The 24707-nt window shown below is 51.9% G+C and overlaps 1 protein-coding gene across 1 annotated transcript; it reads left to right on the plus strand.

Annotated features, from left to right (window-relative positions):
• The first annotated feature begins 1928 nt into the window (after positions 1-1928).
• LOC134980782 (KS1 protein-like) lies at positions 1929-22273 on the plus strand. The gene is made up of 4 exons (XM_063947749.1): positions 1929-2093; positions 3471-3659; positions 4834-5274; positions 22244-22273. Exons 1-4 carry the CDS (start codon positions 1929-1931, stop codon positions 22271-22273), a joined length of 825 nt encoding a protein of 274 aa, XP_063803819.1.
• Positions 22274-24707: the final 2434 nt, after the last annotated feature.

Genomic DNA, 24707 nt, shown 5'->3' on the forward strand with positions numbered 1-24707 from the left:
ATACTTTTTATGATATTTTCCAGCCTCCTGTCAGCTGGTCCTTGAGGACGGCCCTATCTATAGACGGTACCGCCACTTGTTTTGATAAGCGTGTGAGCGCCTTATCCACCCTAAGGGGTGTTTCCCAACGCGCCCTAACTTCTGGCGGGAAAGGGTATACCGCCCATAATTTTCTATCGGGGGGAACCCACGCATCATCACACACTTTATTTAATTTATCTGATTCAGGAAAAACTACTGTAGTTTTTTCACATCCCACATAATACCCTCTTTTGTGGTACTTGTAGTATCAGAAATATGTAACACCTCCTTCATTGCCTTTAACGTGTGGCCCTAATAAGGAATACGTTTGTTTATTCACCGTCGACACTGGATTCAGTGTCCCTGTCTGTGTCTGTGTCGACCGACTAAAGTAAACGGGCGTTTTAAAACCCCTGACGGTGTTTTTGAGACGTCTGGACCGGTACTAATTGTTTGTCGGCCGTCTCATGTCGTCAACCGACCTTGCAGCGTGTTGACATTATCACGTAATTCCCTAAATAAGCCATCCATTCCGGTGTCGACTCCCTAGAGAGTGACATCACCATTACAGGCAATTGCTCCGCCTCCTCACCAACATCGTCCTCATACATGTCGACACACACGTACCGACACACAGCACACACACAGGGAATGCTCTGATAGAGGACAGGACCCACTAGCCCTTTGGAGAGACAGAGGGAGAGTTTGCCAGCACACACCAAAAACGCTATAATTATATAGGGACAACCTTATATAAGTGTTTTCCCTTATAGCATCTTTTTTATATATTTCTAACGCCAAATTAGTGCCCCCCCTCTCTGTTTTAACCCTGTTTCTGTAGTGCAGTGCAGGGGAGAGCCTGGGAGCCTTCCCTCCAGCCTTTCTGTGAGGGAAAATGGCGCTGTGTGCTGAGGAGATAGGCCCCGCCCCTTTTTCGGCGGCCTCGTCTCCCGCTTTTAACGGATTCTGGCAGGGGTTAAATATCTCCATATAGCCTCCGGAGGCTATATGTGAGGTATTTTTAGCCAAAATAGGTTTTCATTTGCCTCCCAGGGCGCCCCCCTCCCAGCGCCCTGCACCCTCAGTGACTGCCGTGTGAAGTGTGCTGAGAGGAAAATGGCGCACAGCTGCAGTGCTGTGCGCTACCTTTAGAAGACTGAGGAGTCTTCTGCCGCCGATTCTGGACCTCTTCTTACTTCAGCATCTGCAAGGGGGCCGGCGGCAAGGCTCCGGTGACCATCCAGGCTGTACCTGTGATCGTCCCTCTGGAGCTGATGTCCAGTAGCCAAGAAGCCAATCCATCCTGCACGCAGGTGAGTTCACTTCTTCTCCCCTAAGTCCCTCGTTGCAGTGATCCTGTTGCCAGCAGGACTCACTGTAAAATAAAAAACCTAAGCTAAACTTTTCTAAGCAGCTCTTTAGGAGAGCCACCTAGATTGCACCCTTCTCGGCCGGGCACAAAAATCTAACTGGCTTGGAGGAGGGTCATAGGGGGAGGAGCCAGTGCACACCACCTGATACTAAAGCTTTACTTTTTGTGCCCTGTCTCCTGCGGAGCCGCTATTCCCCATGGTCCTTTCAGGAACCCCAGCATCCACTAGGACGATAGAGAAAGGTAGATGACTGTGAGAAAGGTAGATGGAAATGCGCTGTGTGAGAAAGGTAGACTGTGAGAGAAAGGTGGATGACTGTGAGAGGAAGGTGGATGGAAATGCGCTGTGAGAGAAAGGTAGATGACTGTGAGAGAAAGGTGGATGACTGTGAGAGGAAGGTAGATGACTGTGAGAGGAAGGTAGATGACTGTGAGAGGAAGGTAGATGACTGTGAGAGAAAGGTAGATGACTGTGAGAGAAAGGTAGATGACTGTGAGAGAAAGGTAGATGACTGTGAGAGGAAGGTGGATGGAAATGCGCTGTGTGAGAAAGGTAGATGACTGTGAGAGAAAGGTGGATGACTGTGAGAGAAAGGTGGATGACTGTGAGAGGAAGGTAGATGACTGTGAGAGGAAGGTAGATGACTGTGAGAGGAAGGTGGATGACTGTGAGAGAAAGGTAGATGACTATGAGAGAAAGGTAGATGACTGTGAGAGGAAGGTGGATGGAAATGCGCTGTGTGAGAAAGGTAGATGACTGTGAGAGAAAGGTGGATGACTGTGAGAGAAAGGTGGATGACTGTGAGAGAAAGGAAGATGACTGTGAGAGGAAGGTGGATGACTGTAAGAGGAAGGTAGATGACTGTGAGAGAAAGGTAGATGACTGTGAGAGAAAGGTGGATGACTGTGAGAGGAAGGAAGATGACTGTGAGAGAAATGTAGATGACTGTGAGAGAAAGGTGGATGACTGTGAGAGGAAGGAAGATGACTGTGAGAGGAAGGTAGATGACTGTGAGAGGAAGGTAGATGACTGTGAGAGAAAGGTAGATGACTGTGAGAGCAAGGTAGATGACTGTGAGAGGAAGGTAGATGACTGTGAGAGGAAGGTGGATGACTGTGAGAGGAAGGTAGATGACTGTGAGAGAAAGGTAGATGACTGTGAGAGAAAGGTGGATGACTGTGAGAGAAAGGTAGATGACTGTGAGAGAAAGGTGGATGACTGTGAGAGAAAGGTAGATGACTGTGAGAGGAAGGTAGATGACTGTGAGAGGAAGGTGGATGACTGTGAGAGGAAGGTAGATGACTGTGAGAGGAAGGTGGATGACTGTGAGAGGAAGGTAGATGACTGTGAGAGGAAGGTAAATGACTGTGAGAGGAAGGTGGATGACTGTGAGAGGAAGGTAGATGACTGTGAGAGAAAGGTAGATGACTGTGAGAGAAAGGTGGATGACTGTGAGAGGAAGGTAGATGACTGTGAGAGGAAGGTAGATGACTGTGAGAGGAAGGTAGATGACTGTGAGAGAAAGGTAGAGGACTGCGAGAGAAAGGTAGATGACTGTGAGAGGAAGGTAGATGACTGTGAGAGAAAGGTAGATGACTGTGAGAGAAAGGTGGATGACTGTGAGAGAAAGGTAGAGAAGATGACTGTGAGAGGAAGGTGGATGACTGTGAGAGGAAGGTAGATGACTGTGAGAGAAAGGTAGATGACTGTGAGAGAAAGGTGGATGACTGTGAGAGGAAGGTAGATGACTGTGAGAGGAAGGTAGATGACTGTGAGAGAAAGGTAGAGGACTGTGAGAGAAAGGTGGATGACTGTGAGAGGAAGGTGGATGACTGTGAGAGGAAGGTGGATGACTGTGAGAGAAAGGTAGATGACTGTGAGAGAAAGGTGGATGACTGTGAGAGGAAGGTGGATGACTGTGAGAGGAAGGTGGATGACTGTGAGAGGAAGGTAGATGACTGTGAGAGGAAGGTGGATGACTGTGAGAGGAAGGTGGATGACTGTGAGAGAAAGGTAGATGACTGTGAGAGGAAGGAAGATGACTGTGAGAGGAAGGAAGATGACTGTGAGAGGAAGGTGGATGACTGTGAGAGGAAGGTAGATGACTGTGAGAGGAAGGAAGATGACTGTGAGAGGAAGGTGGATGACTGCGAGAGGAAGGTAGATGACTGTGAGAGGAAGGAAGATGACTGTGAGAGGAAGGTGGATGACTGTGAGAGGAAGGTGGATGACTGTGAGAGGAAGGTAGATGACTGTGAGAGAAAGGTAGATGACTGAGAGAAAGGTGGATGACTGTGAGAGGAAGGAAGATGACTGTGAGAGGAAGGTAGATGACTGTGAGAGGAAGGTGGATGACTGTGAGAGGAAGGTGGATGACTGTGAGAGGAAGGTGGATGACTGTGAGAGGAAGGTAGATGACTGTGAGAGGAAGGAAGATGACTGTGAGAGGAAGGTGGATGACTGTGAGAGGAAGGTAGATGACTGTGAGAGGAAGGAAGATGACTGTGAGAGGAAGGTGGATGACTGTGAGAGGAAGGTAGATGACTGTGAGAGAAAGGTAGATGACTGTGAGAGAAAGGTGGATGACTGTGAGAGGAAGGAAGATGACTGTGAGAGGAAGGTAGATGACTGTGAGAGGAAGGTAGATGACTGTGAGAGAAAGGTAGAGGACTGTGAGAGAAAGGTGGATGACTGTGAGAGGAAGGTGGATGACTGTGAGAGGAAGGTGGATGACTGTGAGAGAAAGGTAGATGACTGTGAGAGAAAGGTGGATGACTGTGAGAGGAAGGTGGATGACTGTGAGAGGAAGGTGGATGACTGTGAGAGGAAGGTGGATGACTGTGAGAGGAAGGTAGATGACTGTGAGAGGAAGGTGGATGACTGTGAGAGGAAGGTGGATGACTGTGAGAGAAAGGTAGAGGACTGTGAGAGAAAGGTGGATGACTGTGAGAGAAAGGTAGAGGAATGTGAGAGGAAGGTAGATGACTGTGAGAGGAAGGTGGATGACTGTGAGAGGAAGGTGGATGACTGTGAGAGGAAGGTAGATGACTGTGAGAGAAAGGTAGATGACTGTGAGAGGAAGGTAGATGACTGTGAGAGAAAGGTAGATGACTGTGAGAGAAAGGTGGATGACTGTGAGAGGAAGGAAGATGACTGTGAGAGGAAGGTAGATGACTGTGAGAGGAAGGTAGATGACTGTGAGAGAAAGGTAGAGGACTGTGAGAGAAAGGTGGATGACTGTGAGAGGAAAGTGGATGACTGTGAGAGGAAGGTGGATGACTGTGAGAGAAAGGTAGAGGACTGTGAGAGAAAGGTGGATGACTGTGAGAGGAAGGTGGATGACTGTGAGAGGAAGGTGGATGACTGTGAGAGGAAGGTGGATGACTGTGAGAGGAAGGTAGATGACTGTGAGAGGAAGGTGGATGACTGTGAGAGGAAGGTGGATGACTGTGAGAGAAAGGTAGAGGACTGTGAGAGAAAGGTGGATGACTGTGAGAGAAAGGTAGAGGAATGTGAGAGGAAGGTAGATGACTGTGAGAGGAAGGTGGATGACTGTGAGAGGAAGGTGGATGACTGTGAGAGGAAGGTAGATGACTGTGAGAGAAAGGTAGATGACTGTGAGAGGAAGGTAGATGACTGTGAGAGAAAGGTAGATGACTGTGAGAGAAAGGTAGAGGAATGTGAGAGGAAGGTAGATGACTGTGAGAGGAAGGTGGATGACTGTGAGAGGAAGGTGGATGACTGTGAGAGGAAGGTGGATGACTGTGAGAGGAAGGTGGATGACTGTGAGAGAAAGGTAGATGACTGTGAGAGAAAGGTGGATGACTGTGAGAGAAAGGTAGATGGAAATGCGCTGGGATCTCACGGATATCTGCATACTGTAAGAAACATTTTGCCTGCGCGTGCCCTGGATCATACGCATGTGGACAGAGTTTGCAGCTGCGCATAGATTGATCTGCTATTGGTGGAGCACTCTTTCCGGGAAATGGGCTGTAACGGGCCAGTAACTGCGCAACGACCACACGGACGCACGGAGCTGATCAATCTCTTTGTAGAGCGGGGATGTGCGAGATGACCTCCATGCTTGCTTATAGTGTACGGACGCAGATATAAACCTAGAATGTGACGGCAGATAAGAACCACTTGGCCCATCTAGTCTGTCCTTTTCTAACCTTTAGGTAACCTCAACCCTATGTGATCCTTATTTCTGTGTAAGGAGATCCTTATGTCTATCCCAAGCATGTTTACATTGCTCTACTGTCTTAGCCTCTACCACCTCTGATGGGAGGCTATTCCACTTATCTGCTACCCTTTCTGTGAAGTGATTTTTCCTCAAGTTTCCCCTGAACCTCCCCCCCTCCAGTCTCAATGCATGTCCTCGAGTTCTAATACTTCCTTTGCAGAATGTCTCCATCCTGTACTTTGGAAAAACCCCTGATATATGTGACAGTCTCTATCATGCCCCCCTTTCCCTTCTCTGCTCCAAACTATGGATGTTAAGGGGATGCGGTTAGCATCCTGGAAGTCAGGATGCCAGCGGTCATGTGACCGATACCGGAAACCCGCCGCCGGCTCATCAAACCCCGACACCCCGAAGGTAAGTATCGGGGACACTGTTAGGATTATTACCCAAGGGGGGTTAGGCCATAGACACGCCCCCCCCCCCCCCCACCCCACCCCTCTGAGTCTTAACCCTAGCCACCACCCCAGGTGGGTTAGGGTAGGGGGCAGAAGAGGAATATAATAATTACCCTCCATCCCCTGTCGGCATTCTAATTGTCAGGATGCCGGTGTCAGTTATGTGACCGCCGGGATCCTGTAGATGTTTTAGTCTTTCTGGGTAAGTTGTGTGATGTCGGCCATGCACCATGTTAGTTGCCCTTCTTTGTCTGTAATGTATTAATATCCTTCTGAAGATATGGCCTCCAGAACTGAATACAGTATTCTAGATGAGGCCGCACCAGTGACCTATACAGTGGCATTATTACTTCTCTCTGCTGCTGATTCCTCTCCCAATACAGCCAAGCATCTGACTAGCCGTCCTCATTGCTGTGTTACATTGCCAGGGTCGAAACTAGGATTTTCGGCACCCGAAACAAAGCAGTAAAAAAACAACAAAACCTTGTCAAACTAAAACAATCAGACTTTCAAAGATTTAAAAAAAAAGGGACACTGTTGGACAATATTCCCCTATGTGCCCCAAATGCCCCAAGCGTCACATGCCCCCCCCCCCCCAGCAGCGTGTTCCACTACATGCCCCAGGGACGTGCGGTGAGATAAATGGCTTAGCAGGCACTGGCTAGTACCAGAGCATGGCTTACACACAATGGGGGTCATTCTGAGTTGATCGTAGCTGTGCTAAATTTAGCACAGCTACGATCATGTTTCCAGACATGCCGGGAGTTGTGTGTCGCTGCCGCTGGCCGCATCGGCTGCGTGAGACGTTATGCAGCCGCCGCGCCACGCCCCCCCAACGGTCCGGCCACGGCCTGTTGAATGGTCAACCTGAGCCAGATAGCAATAGATTGCTTAGGAGACGGCCGACCAATCTTGGAAGAATCGCAAAGGACAAACAGCGAGTCAGATTTCCGATGATGAGCCGTCCCCTTGACATAAATCTTCAGAGCCCTGACCACATCCAAGGACTCAGGACCAACGGAAACGTCAGACAACACTGGAACCACGATAGGTTGATCCACGATAGGCTGACACCACTTTTGGCAAAAACTGAGGACGGGTCCGAAGTTCCGCCCTGTCTGCATGAAATATCAAATAAGGGCTCTTACAGGATAAGGACCCCAATTCAGAGAGATGCCTGGCAGACGCCAATGCCAATAACATCACCGTCTTCCAGGTGAGAAATTTTAACTCCACCCTATGCAAGGGTTCAAACCAGTCCGATTGGAGAAAGGATAGAACCACATTGAGGTACCACGGAGCCGTGGGAGGTACAAAGGGTGGTTGCAGATGAAGGACTCCCTTTAGGAAAGTCTGTAGAAAAGAGAGAGCGCAGAAATCTGGACTTTGATGGAGCCTAACCGTAGGCCCATATCCACTCCCACTTGCAGGAAAAGTAGAAAACGACCAATTCTAAATAACTCGGGAGAAACCTTTCTACCCTCACACCAGGAAACATACTTTTTCCAGTTACGATGATAATGTTTTGATGTAACCATCTTCCTGGCCTGGACCATGGTGGAAATGACCCGGAAGGGAAGACCCTTTCTAGCTAGAATTTCCCTCTCAACTTCCAAGCCGTCAACACAGCCGCTGTAAGTCTGGGTAAACGAATGGACCTTGCTGAAGGAGATCGTTTCATAGAGGTAGAGGCCAGGGATCCTCCAGAGCCATGGTTAGGAGGTCTGAGTACCACGCCCGTGCAGAACAAGACCAGCCCTATACTTACTCTTCGTGTGCGTTGATTCTAACGACGGGGGGACGGCTTTTGACGTCACACACCCGCCCAGTGAACGCCCAGTCACGCCTGCGTTTTTTCTGGCACGCCTGCCTTTTTCTAAGCACTCCCTGAAAACGGTTAGTTCACACCCAGAAACGCCCTCTTCATGTCAATCTTCCTGCGTTCAGCCGTGCGACAGGAATGTTCATTAGACTCACGGTGCTCATTGTAACTGTATGACGCGCCTGCGCATTGCGGTGCATACGCATGCGCAGAAATGCAGATTTTTAGCCTGATCGCTGTGCTGCGAACAACGGCAGCTAGCGATCAACTCGGAATGACCCCCAATATCACTGCACTATATCGCGCCCTGCGACCGCCTCTGCCTGATTGACGCAGCCGTGACGTCTCACTGGGCCTCCCGGGGTGCGACTGCTGCGCCAGCGCACTACTTAAAGGGCTTCAGACTGCGATTGCTGCCGCTGCCGCGATCCAGTCTGAATTACCCCCTTAGTTTCCACTGTCAAGTGGATAGCTAGCAAAGTGAGCCTTTGATTTCTGTAACATCGGTGACTGCACCTGTTAACAAGCAAAAGCCTGAGGCAGCGTGTCCTCTCAATGGTGTGTAGGCGGCAGCTTGTTATCAGTTGGTGCCGTGCAGGCAGCCGGGATCATACCGAAAAACACAGCACCAACAGCTCGCTTCTATAGCTTGTATGGTGCACCGAACGCTAGAGGCAGCACGGCATGGCAAAGAAGAGAGTTTAAGTCAGTAGTCGGCATAGGAGAGATCCCAGGTACTGGAGTACACCCCAGCGCCGTAACTAGGTGTGTGCAGAAGGGGCATTGCCCACAGCGCACACCTAGTTAGAGCGCATATTTTCCCCAGAGACGGTTTAAGGGGGGGAACTCTGGGGGTAAGTCCCCGTCAGAAAAGGGCCCCCGCCACCCGCTGGAGATCGGATCTCTAACTCGATCCGATCCGCGGCCCTGAAATGACCTTCCCTCCCCACTGTCAGTACCCCGGGCCCCCGCCACAGACCGCAGCTCTTACCGATCTGCGGCGCTGCATTCCCGGCTCCCGTTTGGTTGCCCTGGCAACCTAACGCCTGAGCCGTGGCGCCGGCGCCGCCTATCAGTACAGGACAGCTGAGCGACGGCTCAGCTGTCCAATAGTGTGTAATGTAACAGCCTGCGGCTCAGTCACCGTCTGAGCGCACAGGCTGTATGAGAGAATCCCTGGCAGCAGCGTACGGAGCGGTGTTTGGAGGAGAAGGAGAGGAACGAACACTCACTCTCCTGTCTCCTGTGCTACAGCAGCCTGCCAGCAAAAGTAAGGCTGGCTGGCTGTATTATTATGGCTCACGTTTGTGTCTATACATATGTGCATATATGTTTGTTCGGAAATAGATATATATATATATACTAGGTGATTCATCGCGCCCTACGGGCGCTCTTCACACCGTCGTTAGGGGCTACGCCCCGTTAACCCCTGCACGCCTTTGAACATACGCAGGCTGGTAGATATCAGATTCAGGAATGCAGGGAAGTATAGAGGGCATACAGAAATGGGGTCCGGTTGAGAAAAAATAGAGAGGCGTAAGGGGGGAAAAAGGGAATGTACAGAAAAACGCTGTGCGATCGGTAAAGGATAGGGAGAGTCAGGGTGGTAGGGAGAGGATAAAGAGAGGGAAGGTGTTAGACAGAAAATACCGTTGCAAGAGGCTACGACCCGTTAACCCCTGCACGGGCTTCAACTGTGCTATAATTGTTATTATATGGAGTATTACCTGCAAAAAAGTTTATGCTAGTGGGTAAATATTGCAAGGGGGAAGGGCGTGCGATTGTCAAGGGGGCGTAGCCCTTTGTGAGGGCGTGAAGAGTGGCCGCAGGGCACAATGAATAACATAGTGTAGTATATACTGCTAGTGTATGCAGCGCAGCTTACACACACAGTAGTCACAGGTATTAGAGCCGCATATACACACAATGGACACAGGTAGCTGAGCCGCTTATACACACAATGGCCACAGGTAACGGAGCCACATATCCACACAGTGGCCAGAGGTAGCAGGGCAGCTTATACACACAATACCCACAGGTAGCAGAGCCGCTTATACACACAATACCCACAGGTAGCAGAGCCGCTTATACACACAATACCCACGGGTAGCAGAGCCACTTATACACACAGCGCCCACAGGTAGCAGAGCCGCTTATACATACAGTGCCCACAGGTAGCAGAGACGTTGATACACAACGTGTCCACAGGTAGCAAAGCAGTTTATACACACAATGACCACAGGTAGCAGTGGTGCTTATACACACAATGGCCCCCGGTAGCAGTGTCACTTTTACACACAATTCCCATAGGTAACAGAGGCGCTTATACACACAGTGGCCACAGGTAGCTGAGCCGCTTATACACACAATGGCCACAGGTAGCAGCACCACTTATACACACAATGGCCACTTTTAGCAGCACCGCTTAAACACACAAAGGCCACAGGTAGCAGTGTCGCTTAGACACATAATGGCCACAGTATTACTTTTTTTATTAATCCAATGTACATTGGTAGCAACTATACTCACAGAAGTTCAGTGTGTGTGTGGGGGGTTTGGAAAGGGGGTGGGTTCAGTAAGGTGGAGGTGCCTATCCGTGCCGCTGATTACCCCGATTCAGGGAATCACTTGTAGCGGCTGAGGATGGTGTCCGAGGTGCTACGTGTGGTGGAGGGGTGGGTGCGGGAGGGGGTCCAGAGGTGTTGCGGGTGGTGGAGCGGTGGGTGCAGTGGCACGGATGGCGGAAAGGGTGCAGAGGTGCTGTGGGTGGGGGAGGGGTAGGTGTGGAGGGGGCGCGGATGGGGGAGGTGCGGGTGCGGAAGGGGAGTGTAGATGCTGTTGGTGGGGGAGGGGTGGGTGCGGGGGGCTGTGGATGAAGGAGGGGGTCTGGAGGTGGTGTGCGTGGGGGAGGGGTGATGTAGTGGGGGGGGGTTTGGGGAGGTGGGGTTGCAGGGGGGGTGAGGCTGGGTGATAGGTTCTGGAAGTGCTGTGGGTGGAGGAGGGGTGGCTGCAGGGAAGCCGTGGATGGGGTCCGGAGGTGCTGTGGGAGGTGGTCCAGAAGTGCTGCGGGTGGGGGAGGTGTGGTAGGTCCACGAATGGGGGAAGGTGTCTATAGATGATGTGGGTGGGGAAGGGGGCCGGAGGTGCTGTGGTTGGAGGAGTGGCGGCTGCGGGGGTGTGGTGGGGGTCTGGATGCGCTGCGGGCAGGGGAGTGGGCAGGTGGTGCTGCGGGTGTGGGTGCTACGGGTGGGGGAGGGGGCGGGAGTGCCGCGGGTGGGAGGGGGATGTGGTGGATGCTGTGGGTGGGAGGGAGGGCGTGTGCCGCGGGTGGGGGCGCATGTGGTGGATGCTGTTGGTGCCGCGGGTGGGGGAGGGGTGGGTGGGGTAGAGGGTGCGGGGGTGCAGCGGGGGGGGAGAGGTGGGTATGGGGGTGCTTCGGGTGGGGGAGGGGTGGTGGGTGCTACGGGTGGGGGAGGGGCATGTGCCAAGGGTGGGGTCGAATGTGGTGGATGCTGTGGGTGCCACGGGTGGGGGAGGGGTGGGTGGGGTGGAGGGTGCGGGGGTGTAGCGGGGGGGAGAGGTGGGTATGGGGGTGGGGTGGGGGTGCTGCGGGTGGGGGATGGAGTGCAGCGGGCGGGGGATGGGCGTGTGCCGTGAGTGGGGGGCAGATGTGGTGTATGCTGTGGGTGCCGCGGGTGGGGGAGGTGCGGGTGGGATGGGGGGGGAATGGGTATAGGGGTGGGGGAGGTGCAGGGGTGCCGCGGGTGGGGGAGGGGTGGCTGGGTGTAGGGGGGAGAGGTGGGTATGGAGGTGGGGTAGGTGCGGGGGTGCTGCAGGTTGGGGAGGGGCAGGGGTTTTGCGGGTTGTGGGTGAGACGGGTGGGGGAGTGGGTGGGAGTGCTGCGGGTGGGGGAGGAGTGTGTGGCGTGGTGGGGGACGGATGTGGTGGGTGAGGTGGGTGGGGGAGGGGCAGGAGTGCCGCGGGTGGGGGAGGGGCAGGGGTGCTGCGGGTGTGGGTGCTAAAGGTGAGGGAGGGGGCGGGAGTGCCGCGGGTGGGGGGCAGATGTGGTGGATACTGTGGGTGCCACGGGTGGGGGAGCCGTGGGTGGGGTGGAGGGTGCGGGGGTGTAGCGGGGGGGGGGGGGTATGGGGGTGTCGCGGGGGGGTGTGCCGTGGTTTGTGGGTGCTACGGGTGGGGGAGGGGGCGGGAGTGGCGCGGGTGGGGGAGGGGCGTGTACCGTGGGTGGGGGACAGATGTGGTGGATGCTGTGGGTGCCGCGGGTGGGGGGAGGGGCGGGAGTGCCGCAGGTGGGGGAGGGGCGGTGCGTACTGCAGGTGCGGGTGCAACGGGTGGGGGAGGGGGCATGAGTGCCGTGGGTGGGGGATGGGCATCTGCCGCGGGTGGGGGAGGGGCGGGAGTGCCGCGGGTGGGGGAGGGGTGGGGGTGCTGCAGATGTGGGTGTTATGGGTGGGGGAGGGGACGGGAGTGCCGCGGGTGGGGGAGGGGCGGGAGTGCCGCGGGTGGGGGAGGGGCGGTGGGTGCTGCAGGTGTGGGTTCAACGGATGGGAGAGTGGGCGGGAGTGCCGCAGGTGGGGGAGGGGCGTCTGCTGCGGGTGGGGGAGGGGCGGGAGTGCCGCGGGTGGGGGGTGCTGCAGATGTGGGTGCTATGGGTGGGGGAGGGGGTGGGAGTGCCGCGAGTGGGGGAGGGGCGGGAGTGCAGCGGGAGGTGCTGCAGGTTTGTGTGCCGCGGGTGGGAGGGTGCGGGGAGGAGGGAGGCGTGTGCCGCGGGTGGGGGATGGATGATGTAAAGGCTGTGGGTGCCGTGGGTGCGAGGGGGGCAGATGCGGCTGGCAGAGGTTGTCCACGGCATTCTCCTCCGGACTGTGTGGCAGCTGAGCAGTCACTCACCGGCTGCAGTGTCACCAGGGTGCAGGGAGTGTACTGGGAGGGGGAGAGAGGGGAGTGGGCAGAGATGGGGAGGGAACTTGGCGGGGTTGGGCGGACCGAGGGAGGGGACTGTTCCTGGCCTGCATCCAGCCACCCAGATCTGTGACTGTGACTCCGCCCAGCGTTAGAGGGCCAGGCACAGAATAACAAGGCTATTATATAGGAGATATATATATATATATATATATATATATATATACTGTATATATATATATATATATATATATCTGTGTATGTATCTGTGTCTGTGTATATATTTGTGTGTGCATATACAGTATATGTAAACATATACTGTATATGCAATGCATGTGTATATATGTATTTATATGTGTATATAAAGGGAACACTAAAATAACACATCCTAGATCTGAATGAATGAAATATTCTTATTAAATACTTTGTTCTTTACATAGCTGAATGTGCTGACACCAAAATCACACAAAAATTATCAATGGAAATCAAATTTATTAACCCATGGAGGTCTGGATTTGGAGTCACCCTCAAAATTAAAGTGGAAAAACACACTACAGGCTGATCCAACTTTGATGTAATGTCCTTAAAACAAGTCAAAATTAGGCTCAGTAGTGTGTGTGGCCTCCACATGCCTGTATGACCTCCCTACAACCCACACAAGTGGCTCAGGTAGTGCAGCTCATCCAGGATGGCACATCAATGCGAGCTGTGGCAAGAAGGCTTGCTGTGTCTGTCAGCGTACTGTCCAGAGCATGGAGGCGCTACCAGGAGACAGGCCAGTACATCAGGAGACGTGGAGGCGGCCGTAGGAGGGCAACAACCCAGCAGCAGGACCGCTACCTCCGCCTTTGTGCAAGGAGGAACAGGAGGAGCACTGCCAGAGCCCTGCAAAATGACCTCCAGCAAGCCACAAATGTGCATGTGTCTACTCAAACGATCAGAAACAGACTCCATGAGGGTGGTAAGAGGGCCCGACGTCCACAGGTGGGGGTTGTGCTTACAGCCCAACACCGTGCAGGACGTTTGGCATTTGCCAGAGAACACCAAGATTGGCAAATTTGCCACTGGCGCCCTGTGCTCTTCACAGATGAAAGCAGGTTCTCACTGTGCACATGTGACAGACGTGACAGAGTCTGGAGACGTCAAGGAGAACGTTCTGCTGCCTGCAACATCCTCCAGCATGACCGGTTTGGCAGTGGGTCAGTAATGGTGTGGGGTGGCATTTCTTTGGGGGGGCCGCACAGCCCTCCATGTGCTCGCCAGAGGTAGCCTGACTGCCATTAGGTACCGAGATGAGATCCTCAGACCCCTTGTGAGACCATATGCTGGTGCGGTTGGCCCTGGGTTCCTCCTAATGCAAGACAATGCTAGACCTCATGTGGCTGGAGTGTATCAGCAGTTCCTGCAAGATGAATGGCATTGATGCTATGGACTGGCCCGCCCGTTACCCAGACCTGAATCCAATTGAGCACATCTGGGACATCATGTCTCGCTCCATCCACCAACGCCACGTTGCACCACAGACTGTCCAGGAGTTGGTGGATGCTTTAGTCCAGGTCTGGGAGGAGATCTCTCAGGTGACCATCTGCCACCTCATCAGGAGCATGCCCAGGCGTTGTAGGGAGTTCATACAGGCACGTGGAGACTACACACACTACTGAGCCTCATTTTGACTTGTTTTAAGGACATTACATCAAAGTTGGATCAGCCTATAGTGTGTTTTTCCACTTTAATTTTGAGAGTGACTCCAAATCCAGACCACCATGGGTTAATAAATTTGATTTCCATTGATAATTTTTGTGTGATTTTGTTGTCAGCACATTCAACTATGTAAAGAACAAAGTATTTAATAAGAATATTTAATTCATTCAGATCTAGGATGTGTTATTTTAGTGTTCCCTTTATTTTTTTGAGCAGTGTATAATAAGAATTTACTTACCGATAATTCTATTTCTCGGAGTCCGTAGTGGATGCTGGGGTTCCTGAAAGGACCATGGGGAATAGCGGCTCCGCAGGAGACAGGGCACAAAAAGTAAAGCTTTAGGATCAGGTGGTGTGCACTGGCTCCTCCCCCTATGACCCTCCTCCAAGCCAGTTAGGTACTGTGCCCGGACGAGCGTACACAATAAGGGAGGAATTTTGAATCCCGGGTAAGACTCATACCAGCCACACCAATCACACCGTACAACTTGTGATCTAAACCCAGTTAACAGTATGATAACAGCGGAGCCTCCGAAAAGATGGCTCACAACAATAATAACCCGATTTTTGTAACTATGTACAAGTATTGCAGATAATCCGCACTTGGGATGGGCGCCCAGCATCCACTACGGACTCCGAGAAATAGAATTATCGGTAAGTAAATTCTTATTTTCTCTATCGTCCTAGTGGATGCTGGGGTTCCTGAAAGGACCATGGGGATTATACCAAAGCTCCCAAACGGGCGGGAGAGTGCGGATGACTCTGCAGCACCGAATGAGAGAACTCCAGGTCCTCTTTTGCCAGGATATCAAATTTGTAGAATTTTACAAACGTGTTCTCCCCTGACCACGTAGCTGCTCGGCAGAGTTGTAATGCCGAGACCTCTCGGGCAGCCGCCCAAGATGAGCCCACCTTCCTTGTGGAATGGGCCTTAACCGATTTAGACTGTGGCAGGCCTGCCTCAGAATGTGCAAGTTGAATTGTGTTACAAATCCAACGAGCAATCGCCTGCTTAGAAGCAGGCGCACCCAACTTGTTGGGTGCATACAGTATAAACAGCGAGTCAGATCTTCTGACTCCAGCTGTCCTGGAACATATTTTCAGGGCCCTGACAACTCCTAGCAACTTGGAGTCCTCCAAGTCCCTAGTAGGTGCAAGGCACCACAATAAGCTGGTTCAGGTGAAACACTGACACCACCTTAGGGAGAGAACTGGGGACGAGTCCGCAGCTCTGCCCTGTCCGAATGGACAAACAGATATGGGCTTTTTTGAGAAAAAACCACCAATTTGACACTCGCCTGGTCCAGGCCAGGGCCAAGAGCATGGTCACTTTTTATGTGAGATGCTTCAAATCCACATATTTGACTGGTTTTAAACCAATGTGATTTGAGGAATCCCAGAACTACGTTGAGATCCCACCGTGCCACTGGAGGCACAAAAAAGGGGTTTGTATATGCAATACTCCCTTGACAAACTTCTGGACTTCAGGAACTGAAGCCAATTCTTTCTGGAAGAAAATTTACAGGGCCGAATTTGAACCTTAATGGACCCCAATTTGAGGCCCATAGACACTCCTGTTTTCAGGAAATGCAGGAAACGACCGAGTTGAAATTTCTTTGTGGGCCTTCCTGGCCTCACACCACGCAACATATTTTCGCCACACGTGGTGATAATGTTGTGCGGTCACCTCCTTTCTGGCTTTGACCAGGGTAGGAATGACCTCTTCCGGAATGCCTTTTTTCCCTTAGGATCCGGCTTTCCATCGCCATGCCGACAAACGCAGCTGCGGTAAGTCTTGGAACAGACATGGTACTTGCTGAAGCAAGTCCCTTCTTAGCGGCAGAGGCCATAAGACCTCTGTAAGCATCTCTTGAAGTTCCGGGTACCAAGTCCTTCTTGGCCAATCCGGAGCCATGAGTATAGTTCTTACTCCTCTACGTCTTATAATTCTCAGCACCTTAGGTATGAGAAGCAGAGGAGGGAACACATACACCGACTGGTACACCCACGGTGTTACCAGAACGTCCACATCTATTGCCTGAGGGTCTCTTGACCTGGCGCAATACCTGTCCCGTTTTTTGTTCAGACGGGACGCCATCATGTCCACCTTTGGTATTTCCCAACGGTTTACAATCATGTGGAAAAAACTTCTCAATGAAGTTTCCACTCTCCCGGGTGGAGGTCGTGCTGAGGAAGTCTGCTTCCCAGTTTCCATTCCCGGGATGAAAAACTGCTGACAGTGTTATCACATGATTTTCCGCCCAGCGAAAAGTCCTTGCAGTTTCTGCCATTGCCCTCCTGCTTCTTGTGTCGCCCTGTCTGTTTACGTGGGCGACTGCCGTGATGTTTTTCCCACTGGATCAATACCGGCTGACCTTGAAGCAGAGGTCTTGCTAAGCTTAGAGCATTATAAATTTACCCTTAGCTCCAGTATATTTATGTGGAGAAAAGTCTCCATACTTGATCACACTCCCTGGAAATTTTTTCCTTGTGTGACTGCTCCCCAGCCTCTCAGGCTGGGCTCCGTGGTTACCAGCATCCAATCCTGAATGCCGAATCTGCTGCCCTCTAGAAGATGAGCACTCTATAACCACCACAGGAGAGACACCCTTGGATATTGGGTTATCCGCTGATGCATCTGAAGATGCGATCCGGACCATTTGTCCAGCAGATCCCACTGAAAAGTTCTTACGTGAAATCTGCCGAATGGAATTGCTTCGTAGGAAGCCACCATTTTTACCAGGACCCTTGTGCAATGATGCACTGTTTTTAGGAGGTTCCTGACTTGCTCGGATAACTCCCTGGCTTTCTCTTCCGGGAGAAACACCTTTTTCTGGACTGTGTCCAGAATCATCCCTAGGCACAGCAGACGTGTCGTCGGGATCAGCTGCGATTTTGGAATATTTAGAATCCACCCGTGCTGATTGTAGCAGTATCCGAGATAGTGCTACTCCGACCTCCAACTGTTCCCTGGACTATGCCCCTATCAGGAGATCGTCCAAGTAAGGGATAATTAAGACGCCTTTTCTTCGAAGAAGAATCATCAATTCGGCCATTACCTTGGTAAAGACCCCAGGGTGCCGTGGACAATCCAAACGGCAGCGTCTGAAACTGATAGTGACAGTTCTGCACCACGAACCTGAGGTACCCTTAGTGAGAAGGGCAAATTTTGGGACATAGAGGTAAGCATCCCTGATGTCCCGGGACACTATATAGTCCCCTTATTCCTGGTTCGTTATCACTGCTCTGAGTGACTTCATCTTAATTTGAACCTTTGTAAGTGTTCAAAAAAAAAATTTTTAGAATAAGTCTCACCTAGCCTTCTGGCTTCAGTACCACAATATAGTGTGGAATAATACCCCTTTTCTGTAGTAGGAGGGGTAATTTAATTATCACCTGCTGGGAATACAGCTTGTGAATTTTTTCCCATACTACCTCCTTGTCGGAGGGAGACTTGGTAAAGCAGACTTCAGGAGCCTGCGAAGGGGAAACGTCTCGACATTCCCATCTGTACCCCCGGGATACTACTTGTAGGATCCAGGGGTCCTGTACGGTCTCAGCGCCATGCTGAGAACTTGTCAGACGCGGTGGAACGCTTCTGTTCCTGGGAATGGGCTGCCTGCTGCAGTCTTCTTCCCTTTCCTCTATCCCTGGGCAGATATGATCTTATAGGGACGAGAGGACTGAGGCTGAAAAGACGGTGTCTTTTTCTGCAAAGATGTGACTTAGGGTAAAAAACGGTGGATTTTCCAGCAGTTGCCGTGACCACCAGGTCCGATGGACCGACCCCAAACAAGTCCTCTTCCTGTATACGGCCATACTGTGCCGTTTGGAATCTGCATCACCTGACCACTGTCGTGTCCATAACATCTTCTGGCAGTTATGGACATCGCGTTTATTCATGATGCCAGAGTGCAAATATCCCTCTGTGCATCTCGCATATATAGAAATGCTCTATAGTCAATAAAATACTGTCCCTGTCAAGGGTATCAATATTTTTAGTCAGGGAATCCGACCAAGCCACCCTAGCTCTGCACATCCAGGCTGAGGCGATCGCTGGCCGCAGTATAACACCAGTATGTGTGTATATACTTTTTATTATATTTTCCAGCCTTGTCAGCTGGTCCTTGAGGACGGCCCTATCTATAGACGGTACCGCCACTTGTTTTGATAAGCGTGTGAGCGCCTTATCCACCTTAAAGGGTGTTTCCCAACGCGCCCTAACTTCTGGCGGGAAAGGGTATACCGCCCATAATTTTCTATCGGGGGGAACCCACGCATCATCACACACTTTATTTAATTTATCTGATTCAGGAAAAACTATGGTAGTTTTTTCACATCCCACATAATACCCTCTTTTGTGGTACTTGTAGTATCAGAAATACGTAACACCTCCTTCATTGCCTTTAACGTGTGGCCCTAATAAGGAATACGTTTGTTTATTCACCGTCGACACTGGATTCAGTGTCCCTGTCTGTGTCTGTGTCGACCGACTAAAGTAAACGGGCGTTTTAAAACCCTTGACGGTGTTTTTGAGACGTCTGGACCGTACTAATTGTTTGTCGGCCGTCTCATGTCGTCAACCGACCTTGCAGCGTGTTGACATTATCACGTAATTTCCTAAATAAGCCATCCATTCCGGTGTCGACTCCCTAGAGAGTGACATCACCATTACAGGCAATTGCTCCGCCTCCTCACCAACATCGTCCTCCTACCTGTCGACACACACGTACCGACACACAGCACACACACAGGGAATGCTCTGATAGAGGACAGGACCCACTAGCCCTTTGGAGAGACAGAGGGAGAGTTTGCCAGCACACACCAAAACGCTATAATTATATAGGGACAACCTTATATAAGTGTTTTCCCTTATAGCATCTTAATATATATATAAGCATATCGCCAAATTAGTGCCCCCCCTCTCTGTTTTAACCCTGTTTCTGTAGTGCAGTGCAGGGGAGAGCCTGGGAGCCTTCCCTCCAGCCTTTCTGTGAGGGAAAATGGCGCTGTGTGCTGAGGAGATAGGCCCCGCCCCTTTTTCGGCGGCCTCGTCTCCCGCTCTTAACGGATTCTGGCAGGGGTTAAATATCTCCATATAGCCTCCGGAGGCTATATGTGAGGTATTTTTAGCCAAATTAGGTATTCATTTGCCTCCCAGGGCGCCCCCCTCCCAGCGCCCTGCACCCTCAGTGACTGCCGTGTGAAGTGTGCTGAGAGGAAAATGGCGCACAGCTGCAGTGCTGTGCGCTACCTTTAGAAGACTGAGGAGTCTTCTGCCGCCGATTCTGGACCTCTTCTTACTTCAGCATCTGCAAGGGGGCCGGCGGCAAGGCTCCGGTGACCATCCAGGCTGTACCTGTGATCGTCCCTCTGGAGCTGATGTCCAGTAGCCAAGAAGCCAATCCATCCTGCACGCAGGTGAGTTCACTTCTTCTCCCCTAAGTCCCTCGTTGCAGTGATCCTGTTGCCAGCAGGACTCACTGTAAAATAAAAAACCTAAGCTAAACTTTCCTAAGCAGCTCTTTAGGAGAGCCACCTAGATTGCACCCTTCTCGGCCGGGCACAAAAATCTAACTGGCTTGGAGGAGGGTCATAGGGGGAGGAGCCAGTGCACACCACCTGATCCTAAAGCTTTACTTTTTGTGCCCTGTCTCCTGCGGAGCCGCTATTCCCCATGGTCCTTTCAGGAACCCCAGCATCCACTAGGACGATAGAGAAATATATATATATATATATATATATACACACACACACACACACACACATGTGTGTGTATATATGTGTATGGGATCAGGTCAGGATCCCAGCAGTCGAAATCCTGACGCCGAAATCCCGACACTGTGCATTGAACAGCTGCCATAATGTGTAAAATGGGGGGGGCGCTGTCTGCCGTAATGTGTAAAAAAGAGGACACTGTCTGCCGTAATGTGTAAAAAGGGGACGCTGTCTGCCGTAATGTGTAAAAAAGAGGACGCTGTCTGCCGTAATGTGTAAAAAGGGGGACGCTGTCTGCCGTAATGTGTAAAAAGGGCAATCTGTCTGCCGTAATGTGTAAAAAGGGGACGCTGTCTGCCGTAATGTGTAAAAAAGAGGACGCTGGGGGGCGTGGCCTAGCTGTAGATCTGGGCAGACGTTTGTCACTGGAGCTCCTGCCTTACGCCCTTATAAAGTGAACTTTTGCTGCTCCCTAGTGGTCTTGGGGACCCCCCTTTACCAGCTGGGGTCTTCCTGTATCGGGCAGTGAGGTCCGCAGAGCCGGCGGGTGTCTCCTACACCCGCGCGGGTTGCGGCCTTCTGACCCAGGTGAAGCCGGGACCTCCATTTTATTGCTGCCCCGGAGGAAGAGGCCTTGGGTGGCTGAAGTTCACTGCAGAGAGTGCCCCCGACACATCGGGACTCTCTTCCCTGCAAAGCGCCTCACCCTATTACTAAGTGGGAGGTGAGTGGTCCCCGCTGCTCCCTTACCTCTGACGGAGACCCGCCGGACACCGCGGTTGCGCTGCGGAGAGCCGCGGGCGGGCTTTGTTGCTCTCTCCCACCGCGGCTGCTTCCCCGCTCGCCGACGCCCGGACTGGGGGATCCCGGCCTGGGCACCGCACGGCGCCAGCGCCCGCGCCCGTCTCGGCTGCTCATTAAGTGACCTCCGGAGGCCTAGAGGGCCGGGGGCTTCCGCGGAGGTCTGGCGGCGCCATTTTGTCTACTGGCACAGCGCCCTCACCTAAACCCCTTGCAGCGTGTACTGCGGAGGCAGCTCGGATTTGCTTCTGCCGCTGCTTGGGGATACTCTATTAGTGCCTTTGCCCCCCTCGGGCACTCTCTGGGGCCGCACCAGCTGCAGTTTAAAATAAATAATAATAATAAAAAAAAAAAAAAAACAGGGGGCGTGGCTTGGCTGCTGGAGGAGAAAGACACACAGCTTGAGAGCTCCTGTGAATCCCCCTGATAAAAGTCTATATTTGATTACCTGGGCCCATTCACCCACATCCATCCGTCTCCCTTATTGCCGGTGGAGTGTTCTGAGCTGCTCTGGGGGAACGCCGCGGAATCGGGGAGTGCTTTTTAGCGCTCCTGCGGGTTGCGGCCCTCCCCCCGGACAGAAGCCGGGGCCTGGAGTGATTGCGGACCCCGGCCTGTGTACCAGACGTCCGTGTACCCCTCCCGGCGATTCGGGAGCTCTGCGTGGGGCTTACAGGACACCCACCTTGCATTGACTGCCCTCGTGGACACCCGCCGCTGCCGGACTCTGAGGCTTCAGACGGCGAGGTCGGTGGGGACGGCGGCCGCCATCTTCTTGAAACCCTGCCTGAGGCCTGGACGGGAGACGCGGATTGGCGGACGGCTGCTCGCGGCATCTGACCCGGCGCACTCCCCGTCATCACTGCAACCTCCGACGGTCGCTTGGCGGATCGAGACGAGAGCCAGCGGCCGGGAGCGATCTGTTTGGGGAACCTGAATAAGGTGCATTAAGTGAGCTGCCTCCCTTGCTGCCTCGCTGCGGCCATCTTCCCAGCGACCACCAATGCCAACGCGGCTCTCCCATCGGGGCTATGTGAACACCAAAAGCGGAGCGTCCACAACCGTGTCCTGTATGCTACCACACTGCCTACCCCAGTGCTTACAGGTGCTGGCCTGACGTATATTATGCTATAATATGTCCAAGCCACGCAGAGGGGATAACGGGTTATACTTCTAATTGAGATATGTCATAAAGTTTTTTTTTTTACTTCCTTTGGGAACTGTCCGGGACTCTGTTCTCTTCACTCAGACAGATGACAAGACGGCGCCGCTCTGGTAACGCATCGAAAGCTAAATCCGCGACCACTCAAGTTGCAGCCTTCCATACTCTATTTGGCACCCCCGTGCCTGACCCCGTTACCTCCATTCCTCTCTCTAATACCCTGCCGTCAACCATCATGGAGGACACCGGGGCCCTGCCCTCTCCAAAACACCGCCAAGCTGGTCCTGCCAGTAAAGACTCTGCCGATATGGCGGCAGTCCTCCTACAACTACGCTCTCTTCCGACTCGCCAAGACATTCAACAAGACCTATCCAATATGGAGAAAAGAATCCAGGATTCCCTACAAGCGAGTCTCTCCACCATCCAGTCTGATCTCACGCAAGTAGCAAACAGAGTGGTTGATTTGGAAGATCACAGAGATGAAACGGACTCTAAGCTCGCCGACCTCCACGATCTTGTATCTCGATACTCCCGTACCACCACCGAAATGAGACGTAGACTGGATGATATAGATAACAGAGGTAGGCGGAATAACTTAAGGGTCAAAGGTCTACCCGAAGATGTGCAACCCCAGGACTTGGTCGCGGCACTGACTACAATATTCAACGGCCTTATTGGTGACGACCCCAACTCTCAAATAGTGTTTGACAGAGCGCATCGGGCACTACGGCCGAGGGGGGCGCCCACGGAGCGTCCTAGAGATGTCATCTGTCGGCTACATTACTTCCAGGTGAAAGAGACTATTCTACAGAAGTCCAGACAGGTCCCGACCATAGATTTCAATGGCCACCACATTCAGATTTTCCAGGACCTTTCCTGGGTGACCCTACAGCAGAGACGTCTTCTCCATCCCCTTACGGAAGCTCTTCAGAAGAAGGATATCAGGTTCCGCTGGGGCTTTCCTTTAAGTGTCCAGGTCACCCGTGATGGTACCCGACATGTCCTTGAGGACTATGATGGTGTCCCAGCATTTTGTACTGCGTTGGGCCTACCGTTAATCTCGCTGCCAAACTGGACAGACCCCCTGCAGCTTCCCACCACGACACTACCCCGCGGAGAACCTTGGAAAAAAGTGGGCTCCTCCAGAAGACGTAATCGGGCTGGCAGAACGGCTGAAACATCTGAAATTCCGTGACAGCGGTTGCCATCCTAAAACGTGATATCCTTTTTCTATGTCACCTCACTGAATGCTCACGTTGATCTTTTTACAGGTTGTTCCATGTATAAGCTTCAATTGCCCTGAGATTGCCTACTACTCCCTTATTGTTAGCAGTTATTCATGTACTTAGTTTGCGAGGTTTCTTGTGGGCAGTGTGGGATTAGGTGGCGAGATAGAGGAGGCGGTTGATTGGATTACCTCCGCACATCTCCCTCCTGACCATGACATATTCCCTTTATAAAACCTTTTTATTTAACTATTTAAATGTGTTGATCCCGTTATCACCCTTTGGACCCCCCCTATCTGCTGTATATTCTTAGACCATGGGCTGCTTAACTTATGCTCATGGCTATCAATGCAGAGACTGCCACTATTTGTCGATGTCTATGTTTTTTTTTTCTCTTTCTTTGGTTTACTTCCTTTTTTCTGTGTTAAAAATACCTATGTCTTCCTTTCTTTCCTCGTGTGTTCCCCTGCCTACCCCCCCCCCTCCCCCTTTACAGGGCCACTACCAACCCCGGGCTTTATATGGCGAGGCACTGTGTCGGAGTTGCAGTCATGGCATATTGTTCAGTCTGTTGGTTCCTACATTCTTTTCTATATGGCTAGTTTAAAAATTATCTCCTATAATGTCAAGGGTTTAAATATCCCTGAAAAGAGATCGGGCTTACTACACACCCTACATACTGATGGGGCGGAAGTTGTTTTCTTACAGGAAACGCATTTCAAGAAGGGGGCCTCCCCTGGTCTTCGCTCACGTCACTTTCCTACTGGTTACTTTAACAATTACTCGGGAGCGAAGGCTAGGGGTGTTGCCATACTCTTCGCCAAACATCTGAGATTGATGGATGTTTCCGAAGTGTCGATAGGTGATGGGAGGGGAATTCTGGTCAGAGCTTCCATAGCCCACCAGACATTCACCTTTGTAAATCTCTACCTTCCTAACCGGGGCCAAACTCGATTTCTTAGAGAATCATTGGAACTAACCGAGCAAAACCTGAAGGGCACTTTGGTAGTGGGCGGAGATCTTAACTGGGTCCTTGAACCCTGCTTAGATTCCTCCTCTGAGTCTCCGCGGAATACTATTAGAGAGACCAGACAATTTAAAGCTGTTTTACATGATTTCCAACTAGTTGACGCTTGGCGTCTTTTACATCCCTCAGACAAAGACTTCACCTTCTACTCACCCCCACATAACTCATATTCTCAAATAGATTGCCTCTGCGTGAGCCATGCCCATCTTGATCAATTGATTGATGCGACAATTGGCCAAATAACAATATCAGACCATGCCCCAATTACGCTCATACTCTCTCTCCGTCATCCTCCCCC

The sequence above is a fragment of the Pseudophryne corroboree genome, chromosome 12, assembly GCF_028390025.1.
Source record: "Pseudophryne corroboree isolate aPseCor3 chromosome 12, aPseCor3.hap2, whole genome shotgun sequence".
Lineage (NCBI taxonomy): Eukaryota > Metazoa > Chordata > Amphibia > Anura > Myobatrachidae > Pseudophryne > Pseudophryne corroboree.